Source organism: Camelus ferus, chromosome 5 (genome assembly GCF_009834535.1).
Source record: "Camelus ferus isolate YT-003-E chromosome 5, BCGSAC_Cfer_1.0, whole genome shotgun sequence".
In the NCBI taxonomy this organism is placed as follows: domain Eukaryota; kingdom Metazoa; phylum Chordata; class Mammalia; order Artiodactyla; family Camelidae; genus Camelus; species Camelus ferus.
The window spans coordinates 89,728,320-89,743,392 of record NC_045700.1 but is presented as its reverse complement, the minus strand read 5'-3'; the positions used below and the strand labels follow the sequence as shown (position 1 = coordinate 89,743,392).

General features: G+C 42.6%; 1 protein-coding gene across 1 annotated transcript in view; it reads right to left on the bottom strand.

Annotated features, from left to right (window-relative positions):
- Positions 1–1,158: 1,158 nt before the first annotated feature.
- CAB39 (calcium binding protein 39) overlaps positions 1,159–15,073 on the bottom strand; it is an 85,527-nt gene continuing 71,612 nt past the window's right edge. Inside the window, exons 6-9 of the mRNA XM_032480456.1 lie at positions 10,546–10,605; positions 7,985–8,050; positions 4,368–4,511; positions 1,159–3,734 (exon numbers count right to left, since the gene is read on the bottom strand). Of these exons, the coding sequence (XP_032336347.1) occupies positions 3,546–3,734; positions 4,368–4,511; positions 7,985–8,050; positions 10,546–10,605 (459 nt within the window). The 3' untranslated portion in view covers positions 1,159–3,545. The remainder of the gene's footprint in view (positions 3,735–4,367; positions 4,512–7,984; positions 8,051–10,545; positions 10,606–15,073) is intronic.

Genomic DNA, 15,073 nt, shown 5'->3' with positions numbered 1-15,073 from the left:
ACGTTACCCGTCTGGGGCTGTGCGCGGACCGGAAGTGCAGGCGGACACCGGAAGCTGACGTCGCCGCTGGGCGGGAGCAGAGGGCGCGTGCGGGCGGTCTTTCCGTGGGTCGGAGTCGGGGCTGGCCGTGAGGGCTTGGAGGCAGTGGCGGGGAACGACTCCCCTCGTCCTCCTGCTTCCTGGAGGCCACGTGGTCAGAGAGAGGGCCGTGCGGCGCGGGGAGGACACAGGAGTGGCCGGACGCCCGCCTCTGGTCCCCGGGGGGCGCGCTGGGCGAAGGCCCACGAGGGTGACTTGCTGCCCCGGTGGCTCTGGCTTCCAGAACCAGCACGCTGGCGAGCACGGCAGCCCTCCTCGAGCTTCCGCAGCTGCCATCTGTTTGATCCTTACACATGAGGGAGGGAGGAAGGAAGAAGCCGGGTAACTTCAGCTCCGGGTGTGCGGGCTGTGGGAGGAAGCAGAACTCGCTCAAGGGCCGAATCCAGCCCGCGGTGTGGCCACCCTCCTGTGTGACGCGGGGCTCCTGTGCTCACCTTCAGGAGGAACGGCCGCATCACCCGTTCCCGCGTCATTTTGGAGAAGCACGACACACGTGCGGGCTGAACTACCTAGAAGAGATGATGACGAGTAAAATGTTAATTGAGTTCAGGTAAGTGCTTTTGGCAACAGCATGTCCCGGAGAGTGGAGATCCCATTTGCTGACAAGGGTCCTCGAGGACAGCGTTGTGTGCCCGTGCTAGCAGGTGGCCTGGAGGGCAGACTTCCTTCCAGGTGCCCTTTAACACTGTGCTCCCATAGTTCTTTTACCTTCCTAGTAATTTCACTCCAGTAACTTGCAAGTACTCCTGCCACGCGCTTAGTTTTACCTTGCATCTCCCCAAAGGCTATGGTTTAAAAAGTGATGGTAGTAAAAGGTTTAATAATAATTAACTGTGGAAAGTAGGGCCAGGGAACCATGAGCCCTATAAGGTAAATGAAAACCACATTTTTGACACCAAAAATAAAATGTTGAATAGGAAAAAAAGATTGAGAGACATATGTAATAAACCGGCTACAGTGTGTGACAAAAGTTTGTGCTTGTGCGTCTCCTGATGGGGCTGTTCACAGAGACACAAATGCTGTTATCTATAAGACATTAGAAAAACGAAAAACCAACAATGCTGTTTCTCCAAAATTTTATTTTAATTTAAATTACAGGGCCAGCCAGATATTCTGATAAGAAATTTACTTTTCCTCAGGAGAAAGGAAATGCTTCCATGGCATTGTTAACAACTGTATACATCTCCACCTTTTTTTTTTTTAAGGGTTAAAAGTCACATTGAGTAACTGACTTATGTAAAATTAAACCTGGATAACACAAAAGAAACCACTTCCAGTATAATAGTTTTGGTAATATGAATATATTAAATGATAACTTCAAATGCAACTTTTCAACTTGAATGTTTTCACATTTTTGTTTAAAAACAACAAAACCCCCCAAAGTCTCAACTATCCCCAGATTCCAATGCGACAGTAACACCTCAGTGTTGTCTTTGACACGCTGCACCCCTCATGTCATCCACACCAAGGCTCCAGTGCTGCGACGGCACTGCCGAAGTGGAAGCTGTTTTGTTGTTTCAAGTTCTAAGAACCAGCTTGGCAAGGAAACCTTCCTTCTACTTGGGGTAATTACTGTTCTTGCACTGAATCCAGGTACCCAGCACTGGACCACGAGAAGCAGAACGATGCATCACGGCCTAGTCTGCCTTTCTAAACTCTTGGATATTTCCACTTCAGAGAGCTTGGATCACTCTCTACTTCCAACAGAAGAACATGAATTATTTTACACAGATTTGGGTAAAGACAGCCTCAGAAAAACCAATTATAATGTAGACTGCCATTTGAATGAAATAGAATAAAACACATCTGTATTTTCTGGAGGTATTTTCCTAACTGGTGCTCCTAGAAGATCTTAAAGTCTGCTGAAACATCAATTGGGAGTCTCATTTTACTGGCTGATAATTTCAATTAGTAAGAGAGGCTAGCAAAGAATAATTATATAAATTTCTTAATCAGCTACAGCCATGCTGAATTCGAACTGGCAGACTCTGATTCGTAAGTTGTTAGTTGTGATCTTCATATCACTAAGATGAACAAATACCATTCTAACTTTACACAGATATATTCTAGGAGACGCTGTTCTGCCGTGGTCACAGTAACAAAAAGGTGGTGCAAAATCAGTTACTTTATAAATACTGGTAATTTGCAGCATTAAGGAACAGAACATTAAAAAAAATAAATTTCCCCATAGGACACCTATGACTAGGAACTCTTCTTTTCCTAAGAGAAGCCAAAGTTTTAATTATTCAGTTTCACAACTATTGTACTGGATTACTTACTCTAAGAAAGAAAAGGTGCTCTACAGAGGTACTCCCACACACACAAAGAATCAGCGTTAATTTAGCATAATCAGGATCATTCATAGATCTGGCGAGCTCATGACTCATTTAAATGAATAAGGCCAATATTATGCAGGAAAGTGTAGCTGACTGAGTTCCAGGTCTGTACTGTAGCCTATTGATGGCACCCCATTAGATAACTGAATATAAAGGATTGGTTTACTACTTTTTCTTTTAATGCTGTGATACTTAAATGTTAAATCAGCATTTTCGTGTGATTTGAAGTATTTCAATTACATATGAGCATTCATTTTTTGCAAAAACTCAATATTAGGTAATAGTTACATACTAATACAATAACATTCCTCTGCTGTACAAATTAAATCATTTAAAAGAAATGAGCATTCTAAGAATTATATACAAAAGAAACTTGTAAGCATCATTGAAATGAAATGCGAGGTGTCGTTGCTAGCTCTACTGTTTTAAAATACCTTCAAAAAGTAAAATTAACAATACCCTTCAACATATCCAGGTTTACGAGTCTCAAGAAAATCAACTGTCAAAAAATTCTAGAAAGCTGTGAAAAGCATATATACATTTTCCTTATGACCTTATGAAGCTCCACACTTCTGAGAAGTTGCTAAGTTTCAATATCAATTTATTCATGTGTCAACTTTATTCACCCAGAAAGCTCACATCTTGGATATAGTTCCCCTATGATTTCAAATAAAGCTCTGCACGATCTTCCATTAGTGAAGGCATACAATCTGACCAAGAATCTGCGCTCAGATCCTTAACAAAGATAAATGCAAACAGGCAGGTTTACTCTGATAATATCAATGCCCTCCTTCCCTAAAACACACTATCATCTATCCATTTGCCTTCATGAACCTAGCCGTGTTCAGAACTCCTACAGCCAACGGAGTCTTTGAATTCTGAAATGACACCAAGATCAAGAGAAAGTCCACGTGTGCTCTAGTGTGCAAGAAAGCAGCAGCTACGTTCTCCAACTTGGACTAAAAAACAACAAAAAAGGTAAAATGAAAACCGTTCACTTAACAGCAGATTAGCAGTAATGTTCCTCATGAATCGATAACAGTGCCTGATGCTGAATAGCTAACAGCAGATGCTGAATTTGGATTTAACATTTTAGATGTTTATTGGAAATTAGGCTTCTTGCTGAGCTGGTCTCTTCAAATCCCTGATCTGTTTAACTAAATAGGTCTTCTCATCATTAAACTGCTCGTCCTCGGTCCTGTCATTCTGGAACTTGCTGAGGAACTCTATGAGTTTGGTCTGGTTCTTGAGGAGGATGTCGAGGATGGGCTGCGTCTTGTTAGGATTGGCCACAAACACCTGCAGAAAGAATACACATCAGCCACAGGGAAAGGACAACACGGAGACATCCACCTTGCAGGTGGCAGAGCACGTGCAGTGCACAAGCCAGGGCTTCCCTGGGCGCGTGGTGAAGTCAGGATGATGAGCTCAGAGGTTCTTCCTTTTGAAGCCCTTATCTTACAATTTAAAAAAAGAGAGAGAGAATTACATGTTTCAGCACAAAAAGGACTGATGTTCATTCATGCTCTGAAACTCAGTTGGTATTTATAAATTTAGACTTTGATTTTAGAATAAAATGAGCAGAAATTATGTCTGGGCACAGGAGATCAGAATGGATTTTAAGAACAAAAACTTTTCATGGAAAGCATTAAGACGTGGATTACCCTTTATTTTGTGATTAATAATTTTCTATGCCAAAGATAAATGACACTCCTCTGCAAATAAACTTTTCTTATTCCCAAATCTAAATGGTATATACCCTATTTCTGGGTCTATTTTTGTTTAAAATGTTGTACCACACAAATATGAAAACTGAACTCAAGTGGGTGACTTAGATTACCAAAACGAGGCTAGTAAAACTTCAGTAATTTGTAAATGAAATAAGATGAACAACTCTAGAGGAAAACAATGTTTCTGGTTTTACTTCTCTACCTTAAAAACGTGAAAGGCCTCAAACTGGATGTTCCGGCTTTTGTCTCGTAGAAGGTTCATCATTAATTTGAGGTTCTCAGGTTTACTGATGTATTTCGTCATAATTGTGAAGTTGTGTCTGTCTAATAGAAGTTCACCGAGAAGCTGAGAAAACATTTGAACATTAGCATTCAGATTTGAAGTAAAAACGAAAGTTTTACAAACAATTCACTTAATAATCATCATTATTAAGCATGGAGTATTAGGAGGCACTCAAAAGACTGATGAACTGTACTGAATTATAACCTAAAAGCTAACGAGTGCCTACTGTTTACTACTTGAACACCTACCTTTTCTTTTGGAGTTTAAAACCATGGTGAGTCTGACACTGCTCCCTGAAGAGAGGACATTCAAGGCACATTTTGCCCAGAATCTGAGACTGTCAGAACCTATTCTGTAAGCATGCATTTGTGTTATCTCACTAAAAAGAAACTATCCAAGAAAAGTGATCAGAAGATAAGTTACTGAATAACTATAAACCTTTGCTTAATTTTAAAAAATTTTTACTATTTTTAAGTTTTATTTATCTGAACTTCACAGGACGAAGGGTTTCATCATGTCCAATGTTTTCCATCACTTACCCCTAGACACACCAAATTCATCACATTTATCTTGTCTGTTCAGAAAAGTTTATAAAAACAAATACTTTTCTGTTCCTTCTTAAGCAAAGCATCCTGAAGATACTCTAAGCTTTTTTTAGTGATTCTTCAACATTACTAATGACATCAATTAAACTAAAAAAAGTCTATGCCTTCAGCTAAGTCTGTGCTTACTGAGGTCTATGGAATTTTAAAATTGTTCCTGCTTGTACTAGATTTCTCTTTTTCTGAAACCAGCAGTCACCTCTTCACATTGTCAGTGTGCCAACTTCTAGTCAAGGTCTAGTGTGCAGGTGGTATAACCTAATGGGAACAGGGACCAAGCTGCAGTGCTCATGGACAGATGCAGAAGCAGAGTGGTGGAGAGCCTGGCTCCTGGCAACAGCCTGCCTGGGTTCAAATCCTGGCTCCCTACTCCTGTGAGCTCTGTAACCTAGAACATGTTATTTAACTTCCGTGCCTCAGTTTCATTGTCTGTACAATGGGAGTGGGTAATGGTACCTACATCATATGAGAGTGTAGTGAGAAATAAAAGCAGGAATACGTGCAAAGCACGTTGGACCTGAGCCTGAAGAGACATGGAGTGAGGCCTGAGGTAAGGAAAACTGCACGAATAGAGCTACTTTCCCATGGATTACTTGCTTTTGTTAATTCCTTTCTGGGTTCCTGGTTATGATCTAGAAACTTGAAGTTTTCAGATAACTGATCTCTAGATAAATAACGTATCATCGTAGTAAATCAAAAATAACCCAATGTGCAGCAAAACAAATCTATTCTACTTAGGATTTATAAAGAATTTACAGGAAGAATTCAAAAGCTCAGACAGGCTTCACATCAATCTGAATCACAAAATCTCCACCTTTAAAGTAAGAAGCCCAGTATTTAGTCTTATGGAGGCTCAAAAGTTATTATTTAAGTATGTGAAGGTTTATAGATTTACTGGTGTTTGTTTTCTATCACAGAAACCAAGGAAATACTGAAAATGGCTCATTTCAGTTTGATTATCTAGACAAGGACGACTGGTAATTTAAAAAATTTCTTTGGCCATAGAAATAAAGATTGAAGTTTGGTACAGGGAATACAAATTTGCTGGTAAAATAAATATGGGGATAAATAAATGCCAATATGGCTGCAAAAAAGACAGTACAAATTAAAATATATTTTTAAAGTACCACTGGTCCTCAAAATTGCTCCCTGTGTTCATGAGAAACAGCAGGAATGAAAGACTTGCTTCATTTCCATTACCAAGGTCCTGAAAATGGCAGTCAATCTTCCTTTTCATGCTGGTAATTCTGAAGTGGCAGAAAGCCTTTCTCCTTATATAAGCAGCCCAAGAATTCAGAATTTGGTCAAAGTCTATTGATTTGAAAGAAAAAAAAAATCCCCTGCCCTGTGAAGAGGTATTGGCCCTGGAAGCTAGTATCCTATGCAATCCTCTCTAGCCTCCTTGGCTTCAGAAAACACTGACTCCATCCAGTTGAGGAGAGCAGGATATCCTGGCCCTCAGATATGAAGAAGCTCCTGGAGTAGGGCCACTTCCCTCTGAGGACCACAGGGGAACCTGCCTATATTACACTGATGTAGAGGGAGGAACAACTCCTTAAACAGCTGCCAGATGTACTGCATCCACCCCTGAAAATGAGAGGATTGTTCCCGTAAGCTATCAGAATCACCGGTGACCATCTAGGCTGCACACCTGGAGATGGAGAACAGGTTATGGATCCCTGACACTGGGCCAACGGAAGACCAGGAGGCTAGGCCCAAGCAAGAGCAACGAGTGGAAAGCACCCCAGCCTGACCAGGACACTTCAGTAGTGACACATTTCCAAGCTGTGGCCATTACTGGCCCTCAGTTATAGAAGTCATAGCCTTAAGGAGAATGAAGGAAGTAGATGGTCAGATGGAAAGGGATCTTTTGGAAATCTGGATGGCAGGGAGTATTCTCATCAAAGGACACAAAGTACAACGGATGCTCCCCATGTCCTTTAGTCAATTTCCACAGAAATATATGGTTTTCAAGAGTGATATCCTCATAGTAGGAGGAGAATTAGGAATGGAGTGTCTTGATCAAAATGAATTCAGACATCTCTGAGGGGAAGGTCTCTGGGCAGAGTAGAATTTAAAATGGACCTGGCAAAAAATATAAATGGAACTACAGTTTCCCCTCCCCCTAGATCCTTTGTGATTCCATCTATAGCTCCCGTCAGGACCACTAACTGGCAGAATGAGGGGTGTGCATTTATTAACTGAGGTATGAACTTTCTAGATCAGCGGTCAGTAAACTTTCTGTAAAGAGCCAGACAGTAAATATTTCAGACTTTGCAAGCCATATGGTCTCTGGGGCAACCATTCATATCTGCTGTTGTAGCCAAAACAGCCACAGATGATATGTAAATAAATGAATGTATCTCTTTCCAATAAAACTTTATTTACAAAAAAAGGCAGTGGGCTGGATTCAGCCCACGGGCTGTAGTTTGCCAACCCTTGTTCTAGAGTTTTAAATCTTATATTTAATTTCAAATGGAATTGCCCACATCCTATTCTGACACAAAACAGCCAAACCTGTCTATGGTTCCCAGTGTCACTGCCCCCGGCCGTGCCCTCCCCTCGCACAGCAAGCCCGCGCCAGCCACCCAGCAGCATCCCGGGGAGCACAGCACCCGCACTGCCTTCAACTCGCTGATATGCGTCTAAGTGTTAAAAAAAAAGTCTTCGAAATCTAAAATACTTCATTGCTAAGAAATTAAATCTTCTCCAAAATTCTGTATATTCCATTTTGGTATCCCTAATGTGCAAGGAAGTGAGCAGGGGAAGGGGCCCTGCCTGGACCACTGCTGAAGCCTGCTCCTTTCCACAAAAATCATGACCGTGGACTTTCCCTGCAAAGGTCTAGGACTCCTACCAGCATATATCCCTTTCCCCAAATACACATTTCAAGCACGGAGTGGAGAGAGATAAATTACTTGAAATGTGTCATACCTTGAGCGATTGCCTTTTTGTCACATAATTTTCTGAATGAAGTAACTTCTCATATTCACTGAAGAACTAAAAGACAAGAAAACACATATCAGAATTTTTTTTTTTTTTTAAGACTGGTAGGTAACATTAAAAAGCTTGAGTACAAACTTCTAACACTACAAAAGCCAACTGCTGCCCAAGCTCACCTCTTCCCATCTGTTTCACACCCATCCTCGGCGTGACAACCTGCTGGTTACCTCCGTGAAAAAGGCTCCTCGGACCAACCCCCCTGCTCGAGCGAGGAATGCAGATACCCTAAATCTGGTCCTCTTCTGTCACCCAAACTCCATATGCACAAAACTTAACTCCCTTTCCTCATACTGTTTTCTCATTGTTGAGTCAGCTCTCATTTCTTGGTGTTAGAAAATTCGTATCTGTTACAACTCAGCTAGTCCAAAGGACAACCACAAAGAAAAAAGTTACCTGTTCTTGCAAAGCAAGAAGAGAAAATAATTAAAAATAGAAGAGAGGACAAATTCAGCACTGCTAAATAAGCAGGTGTCCCACAGAAGGTAGGAATTATTGAAGTTATTCTCAAGGAGAGCTGTCTGGTTAGACTAGACCCCTGGCTCAGGAAGAAGGGATGGGACGGAAAGAGGACGGGCACTGTGTGGGCTCCTCCAAGCTTGCTCTCCGCGAGCGGCGCTTCAGCCCAGCTTTTTACTTACTGCAGAGTCACCCTCGGGGACTGCGTGCCTACACGACACTGTAATTCAATTCCCATCTAAGGATGCCAACTGGAGAAATTTGTTTCAGGTCCTGTGCTAAAAAAGGTTGTTTCTTTTGAACATGCATGTTTTGCTTTACAGATACTCTGATCTTTCAATTGGTTTTGTTCCCCCCTATGCTTTGATTATTAGAAAGCTCAAAGCCAAAATAAACAGATTTTAGAGCATGCATTATTTTGTGTAATAACTCCACCCCTGGCATAATTTAAACTGCACACATCTCCCCACTTGCCATCTCCTCCCTCATACCTGACTGCATTGTGCATATATATACTTTTCTGTCAGTTTCGCACAAAAATTTTCTAAAATCTTGTCAACTGATGTCATCCATTAATAACACACAGGAAAATATTTAAAAATTAAACTGATGTCACTGCCTGTAGTAAATTTCTTGGAAATTAGTTTGTATCTTTGGCAGGCTTTAAATAAGATACTCATATGTTCAATTAAAACAATCTTTGAGACCATGTGGTAATAAAAATAATATAGCTAGTGTTTATTAAATGCTTCCTGTGTTCCAGGCTCTATGTCATGAACTTGACACACATTCTTGTCTAACCTTCAGGACAACCCTGCAGTAAACAGGAGCTACTCTGAGGGTGGATGAAGGTGGCTGCCCAAGGTCTGGTAGCACACGGTGGAGCTGGGACTTGAAGCCAAGCTGCACGCAGTCTGGTGCTGAGGCCCACGCTTCTAACTACTGTAAAAGGCACCAACAAAATGGCACCAACAGAAAGAAACACACCCACATCCAAATGCACCCAGACAGAAATAAAAATAAGTGACCAGCAATGTTTAAGCCATTTAAGAAGCTACTTATGAGGGAATTACTACGTACTTGGCACTGCGTTACGACGCTACTTGGAGTGGGAGGGGAAGGAATGAAAGAATTAGAAAGCATACGTTTGCTTCCAAGACTCTTCTACTTTCGTTGACCAGTACAGTGAACAATGAGGTGTTAATAATACCTAGGATTTTAAAAGTTCAAACAACTAGTGGAAGGAGGAAACCCAAGCCAAATCGTGGGGAAGAGTCAGAAATTTTAGGTGGCCCTTTGTTACTGTAACTTCTCTAGGAGCGCCCTGAGATCTTGGACAATGCATACATGTAACTAGTTCCGCAGAAGGAAGTGCTCGTGGCTGCGTGGTGCGCAGAGCTGACATGTGGCAGAAGGCAACACAGGACACTGCTGCTGTGACGATCGGAGCTGCCAGGCTGGCAGTGTACTCAGAACTGGTCACAGACCTCTGGGGATTCTCCATCGGGAAGTCTGACATCAACTCAAGCTGGAGGGGGCCGTGTGGCTGGGCCACGCCAATGTCTTCACTTTACAAAGGAGGGCAGACTTCAGTCCCCCTGCAGTGACGGCCACGAGTCAGCAGCGGGCCAGGGGCAGAACTGGCTGCCGCCTTCTCCAGGCTAGTGCTCTATCAGCTGCTGCCTCCTTTCCGTCCATCTAGAAGCAGCAGGACTGTGAGCAACTAACGGAAAATAAGGGGAAGTTAAGAAGTCCTTTTATTTTAACTGTGTATTACCACTCAGCAGCAAAGTGCCTTTATTTTCCTCTTCTAAAGCAAGAAAAGATGCAAGGGGGTATGTCATCAAAAAGATAAAATTCTGCTTCTGACCAAGTAATGCCCTATACTTTGTTTTAGTAGAGAAATGATTACAGCACCAATTAAAAACATTGTATTTCCAAAATAAATATTCTGGTACAAAATCTAATTAAAATCTTTCATTTCTGGTAACAAAATCTACAATTTGCTATTTTAAAATAGCATTTAATATACTTACTCTATCATAATGCTGTTCCAAAAATTCTGCACTGAGCAACTTATGTCTTGTAAGTAAATCCTAGAAAAAGAAAATATACTCTTTACAGTTGTTTAGCATTCAAGTTCTTTTAGAAAAGAGAATCCTAAACATTCCACGCCATTTTACCTGATAAAAACTGTAGTTAAAAATTACTATACTTTAAAACTTGCGCATAAATTGTATTGAAAATGTTGATTCTATGCAAGAGCAAATAAAATCATTAATGATTTGAAATTGTTATTGTAATGATTAAGATTGTCACAGGTCTACAGTTCTTAGAAGGAAAAATTAAAAAGCAAACATGAAAGGCAATGGAGACAAAAACCCAATGAAAGGGAATCAAGAACTGAAGTGAAGTAAAAGTAAACATTTGTGATAAACTGTCAAATAGCATACTGCTCCTGGTGGAGAAAGGAAATTTCTTTTATTAGAAAAAGTACTGGAGGTCCCATTTTCTTCCTAAATTCAGTTTCATATTGACTGCAATCCTTTTTCAGAGGCAGAAAGTTTTTCAAAAGTCCCATCATATTACAACATTAGCTCATAAGTCAGCGGACTAATGCTGCAGACACGTAGAACCAAAGTCAGCGTGAACTAGAGTCCAATTCTGCATCCCTATGAAATAGAGCTTAGGCCTCATCCCACAGCTTTCCCTGGAAATGACTCAAGGATCATTCATTCAGAAAACATCTACTATGTGCCAGGTAAAGTTCTAGGTGCTGGGGCTACACAGACAGAAAGATGTGGTCCCTGCCTTCAAGGACCTAGAAGTTAGCAATGAACTAGCCTTGGTCTCCTCAGGTGGGGATGAGAATGGGAATACGTGACAGCAGGAACGGCCAGTTGATCTCTGGTGACTTAATGAATAAAATTCTTTTAGAGCTGCCTACCGGAGAGGTCAGTGCCAATAATTAATTCCCTTTCTCCAAAACAACTTTCCACATTTGTTTTCTTTGCTCTTTATGTTCTGAGTTACCCAGGTTACAATGAACTCGTGTTTCCTGAAGTATGTCCAGTACAACACTGGTCCTGAAAAGCGCTCTAAGGAATGTTCCATGGCCAACAAATGTGGAAATGCTGCTGCAACTCTGGTTCCCCCGTGGGAATCCATCAGGTCTCAAGAGATTCTGCAGGGAGCAATTCCATTCCCTGTTTTGTTAACATCCTTCCCTGAAAGGCTTTCTTTGCACAGGCTTTCCCCTCGGCCTGGTTACTTACTACCTTCAGACCTCAACTCAGGCATCACTTCCACAGTGAGCCCTTCCTGACTGGTCACTGGCACCAAAGCATGGTCACAGTTATGACGTTACATCTGTGGGATGATTTATTAACGTCTCACTCACTGGTAGACTGTAAATTCTATAAATACAAAGGTCAGGTCTATTTTCACTAACTTCTGAATCCCCAGCACCCATGCAGTACCCAGCACATAGTAAGAGCTTAATATTTAATAAATAAATGAATGAACCAACAGAATCAGGGAACATGTTTGGGAAAACATCACATTAAGCAATCTTCAAAGTATGCTTTAAGAAGGCTTCTAACTCCACCCCAAAGATTTACAGGTGTCCAAACTGCTGGATAGGGTATGTGTTCTATGACCATGGAAGAGCTACCCAGTTCCTCCCAAATCCCTCTTGGGGATTAAAACAGGCAAAATTAGAAAACCTGGAGTTTATTTTGAATACCTTCAAGAATCTGGAAAGAAATATGAGGCTTCCCCATTTGGGGAAGGAGGAGACAGTGGGGGAAGAAGAATTTGTATTATGTGAGTATATGGGTCCACGGCATCAGATGTGAGGGAGAGAGGAATGTGCCAACTTTAAGCGAATTTATCAAGCATGCTTCTTAAAGAGAGTGTCCCTCCTCTAAGATGCTACTGTGATCTATTTATGAAGGTCTTGCCTGTGTAGGAGACTCAAGGGCAGGGTCTGTCTGGACGGCTCACTGCTGAACCCCAGCACCTAAGGAATAGCGCCCAACACAGGGTGGGCACTCCAGACTTGTGAAACAGTGAATATGCCAATTTAAGGACTGCTCTGTCTGGACCTAGGCAAGGCCGACTGTTTCGTGGCTGAGTCTTTCTGGAGGCCAGCACGAGGAAGTACAGCGACAGGAACCGGGCACTCGCTGCTCCGTCATGAACCTGATGCAAGAGAATGCCCGAGGAGGGGGCTTACAGACTGCGGCTCTCAGCTGGGCGTGGATTCTCAGGGACAGGCAGGTAGAAGGTGTTTCTCTGAAAAGCGGAGATCCTAAACATGCTGTGGAAGATTTCTTCCTTTGGTCTGAGTAAGGAGACTGCTTGCCCTGAAGGCTGTCTCTCCAGCACGGGCCAAGTGTCACAGCTGGGCCACACACGACAAGGGGGAGCCTCAAATATCGCCCCATCGGTGACTCTGCTTTTTATCATCTGGCTTAAAGAGACCAGGAAGCTCAGGAAACCACCGCCAATCTAGGAATCACATCTCCATAGCCTTCAGTAGGAGAGACGGGAAAGGGTTCCTGAGACCGTGAAAGCAGGAGCCGGACAGGAGGAAAGCCCTTTGTTAAGAAGGGCCATGTGGGGCCTGGCAGGGAGAGTAAAACATTAGCAGGGAAGAAACAATTGCTGGGAGCCAGCACGCAGGAACAAGGCTGACACTAAGCTGGGAAAAGAGGAGGTGGGGACTTGGGCAGAGCCTCTACCTCCTGAGAGGTGGGAAGAACCTTGCGATCTGGACTAGAGCCAAGAGCTCTGGAGAGCTCAAAGCAGGGTAGAGGGTCATACACCAACAGACTAGAAAATGAAGGGAAATGGTCATATAGTCAGCATCTGGTAAGTGACTGTGCAAAGTTGACAGGGTGCACGTGGTCCCAGACCAGCAAAGTTGCTGGGTCAGCCAGCAGGGAGGGCAGAAAGAGCAGGATTTCTGGCTTCCCAACCTACCTAAATTCTATTACCCAGAGAAAGGTCAGGGATCATCTCCCAAGTCCAGCAGATTGAGCAGCCAACTTTTAGGGTGGGCTGAATCAAAAAGATTCCCGAAAATTACGTGAGTTTGGGTCCCAAACATCATGTGACAAAGACAGCCCTGGAACGCCTGAAGAAACGCTGCTCCCAGGGAGCTGATTTTCACAGGGCCTCAGCAAGTCGTGTGGCCCAAACTCGTGCTTGACGACTACGTCCAAGGACAAGAGACTCGACTCTTCCCACTGTGTGGTTCACCTCTGCAGTTCTTAAAGTTGGAAAGTTCCTGCCGTGCTAGTCAAAACCTATCCCCAGGTTATTTCCAGAATCTGTCAGAGTCAACAAATAGGTTTAACCCATTTTCTATAGGACCCCACTTTAAAGACAAGTAGTGTTCTCATGGCAAGTCCCTACCGAGTCTTCTCTTCTCCAGGCTAAATACGTCCAGTTCCTTTAACCACTCCTCGAATGACAGGTTCTGAGTCCCCCTCACCATCTACTGTCTTCTGAAAGTCATCTATTTGTCTATGTGCCTCTTAAAGTGTAGCGCCTGGAACGGAACACATTTATGTGTTGTTACCTTATAAGCTCATAGTGGGGCGAGACCGTCAACAGCTCCTCAGATCACACACTATGTGGTCATAGGTAGCTCTGGGGTGGCAGCACCATGCTGTTTAATTTTACTGGACATATTCAGAATTTGTTTACTCAAGTAGGCTCTGTAGTCAGAGTCAGACTGCCTCGGTTCAAATTCTGGATTCCCCATTAACTGTCTGACTTCACCCAACACTTCTAGGCTTCAGTTTCCTTATCTGTAAAGGAGATAATAACAATACCTCCTTCACAGGGTTGTCTGGGTGGGACATGAAATTACCTGCATTTCAGTAATGATTACACTTGGTAACGACTACATTTAGTATTAACTGTTACTATGCCTTATTCTCATATCTCACACTTACAGAGCTGGGTCCTCAAGTGAAAGACCGCACCAGTTATCCGTGTTTAACTTCACCTTGTTCTCTCTGGCCTCTCTGGGTCTTTATGAAGCCTTATTTTAGGACCTCTGTTTTCTGCTCTCTATCCCATCATGGCATACATTTGATAAGTATGCCTTGTCGCTTTTTATCCAAGTCTTTAACAGAAATGTTCAATTGTGCCGAGTGAAGACAAATCCACTGAAAATTTCTCTCCAGGATGGTGGCAGTTCATTTTCTGTCACCTTATAAATTATGAACTCGTCATGAATTACTACTCTGAAACCTTATCTAGTGCCTACCTTCACTGTTTCCATGAAAAGAGACCTGTACAATTATTCAACATCTAATGCATCCACACTGTCCTAAAGGAATAATCCTAACAGCTACTGTTTACTGCAGACATACTATGTGGGGGCACCACAAACCTGACATACTAGTATTATTACCTATGTTTTGACAAATGAGAGGACTGCGGTTAAATCAGCAGCAGAGCTGGGAACTGAATCCAGGCAGCTGTGCCTTCAAGCCCCCTGATCTACTGGCATCTATGAGACCAGTAGGACTGACTTACTCTCAGTGA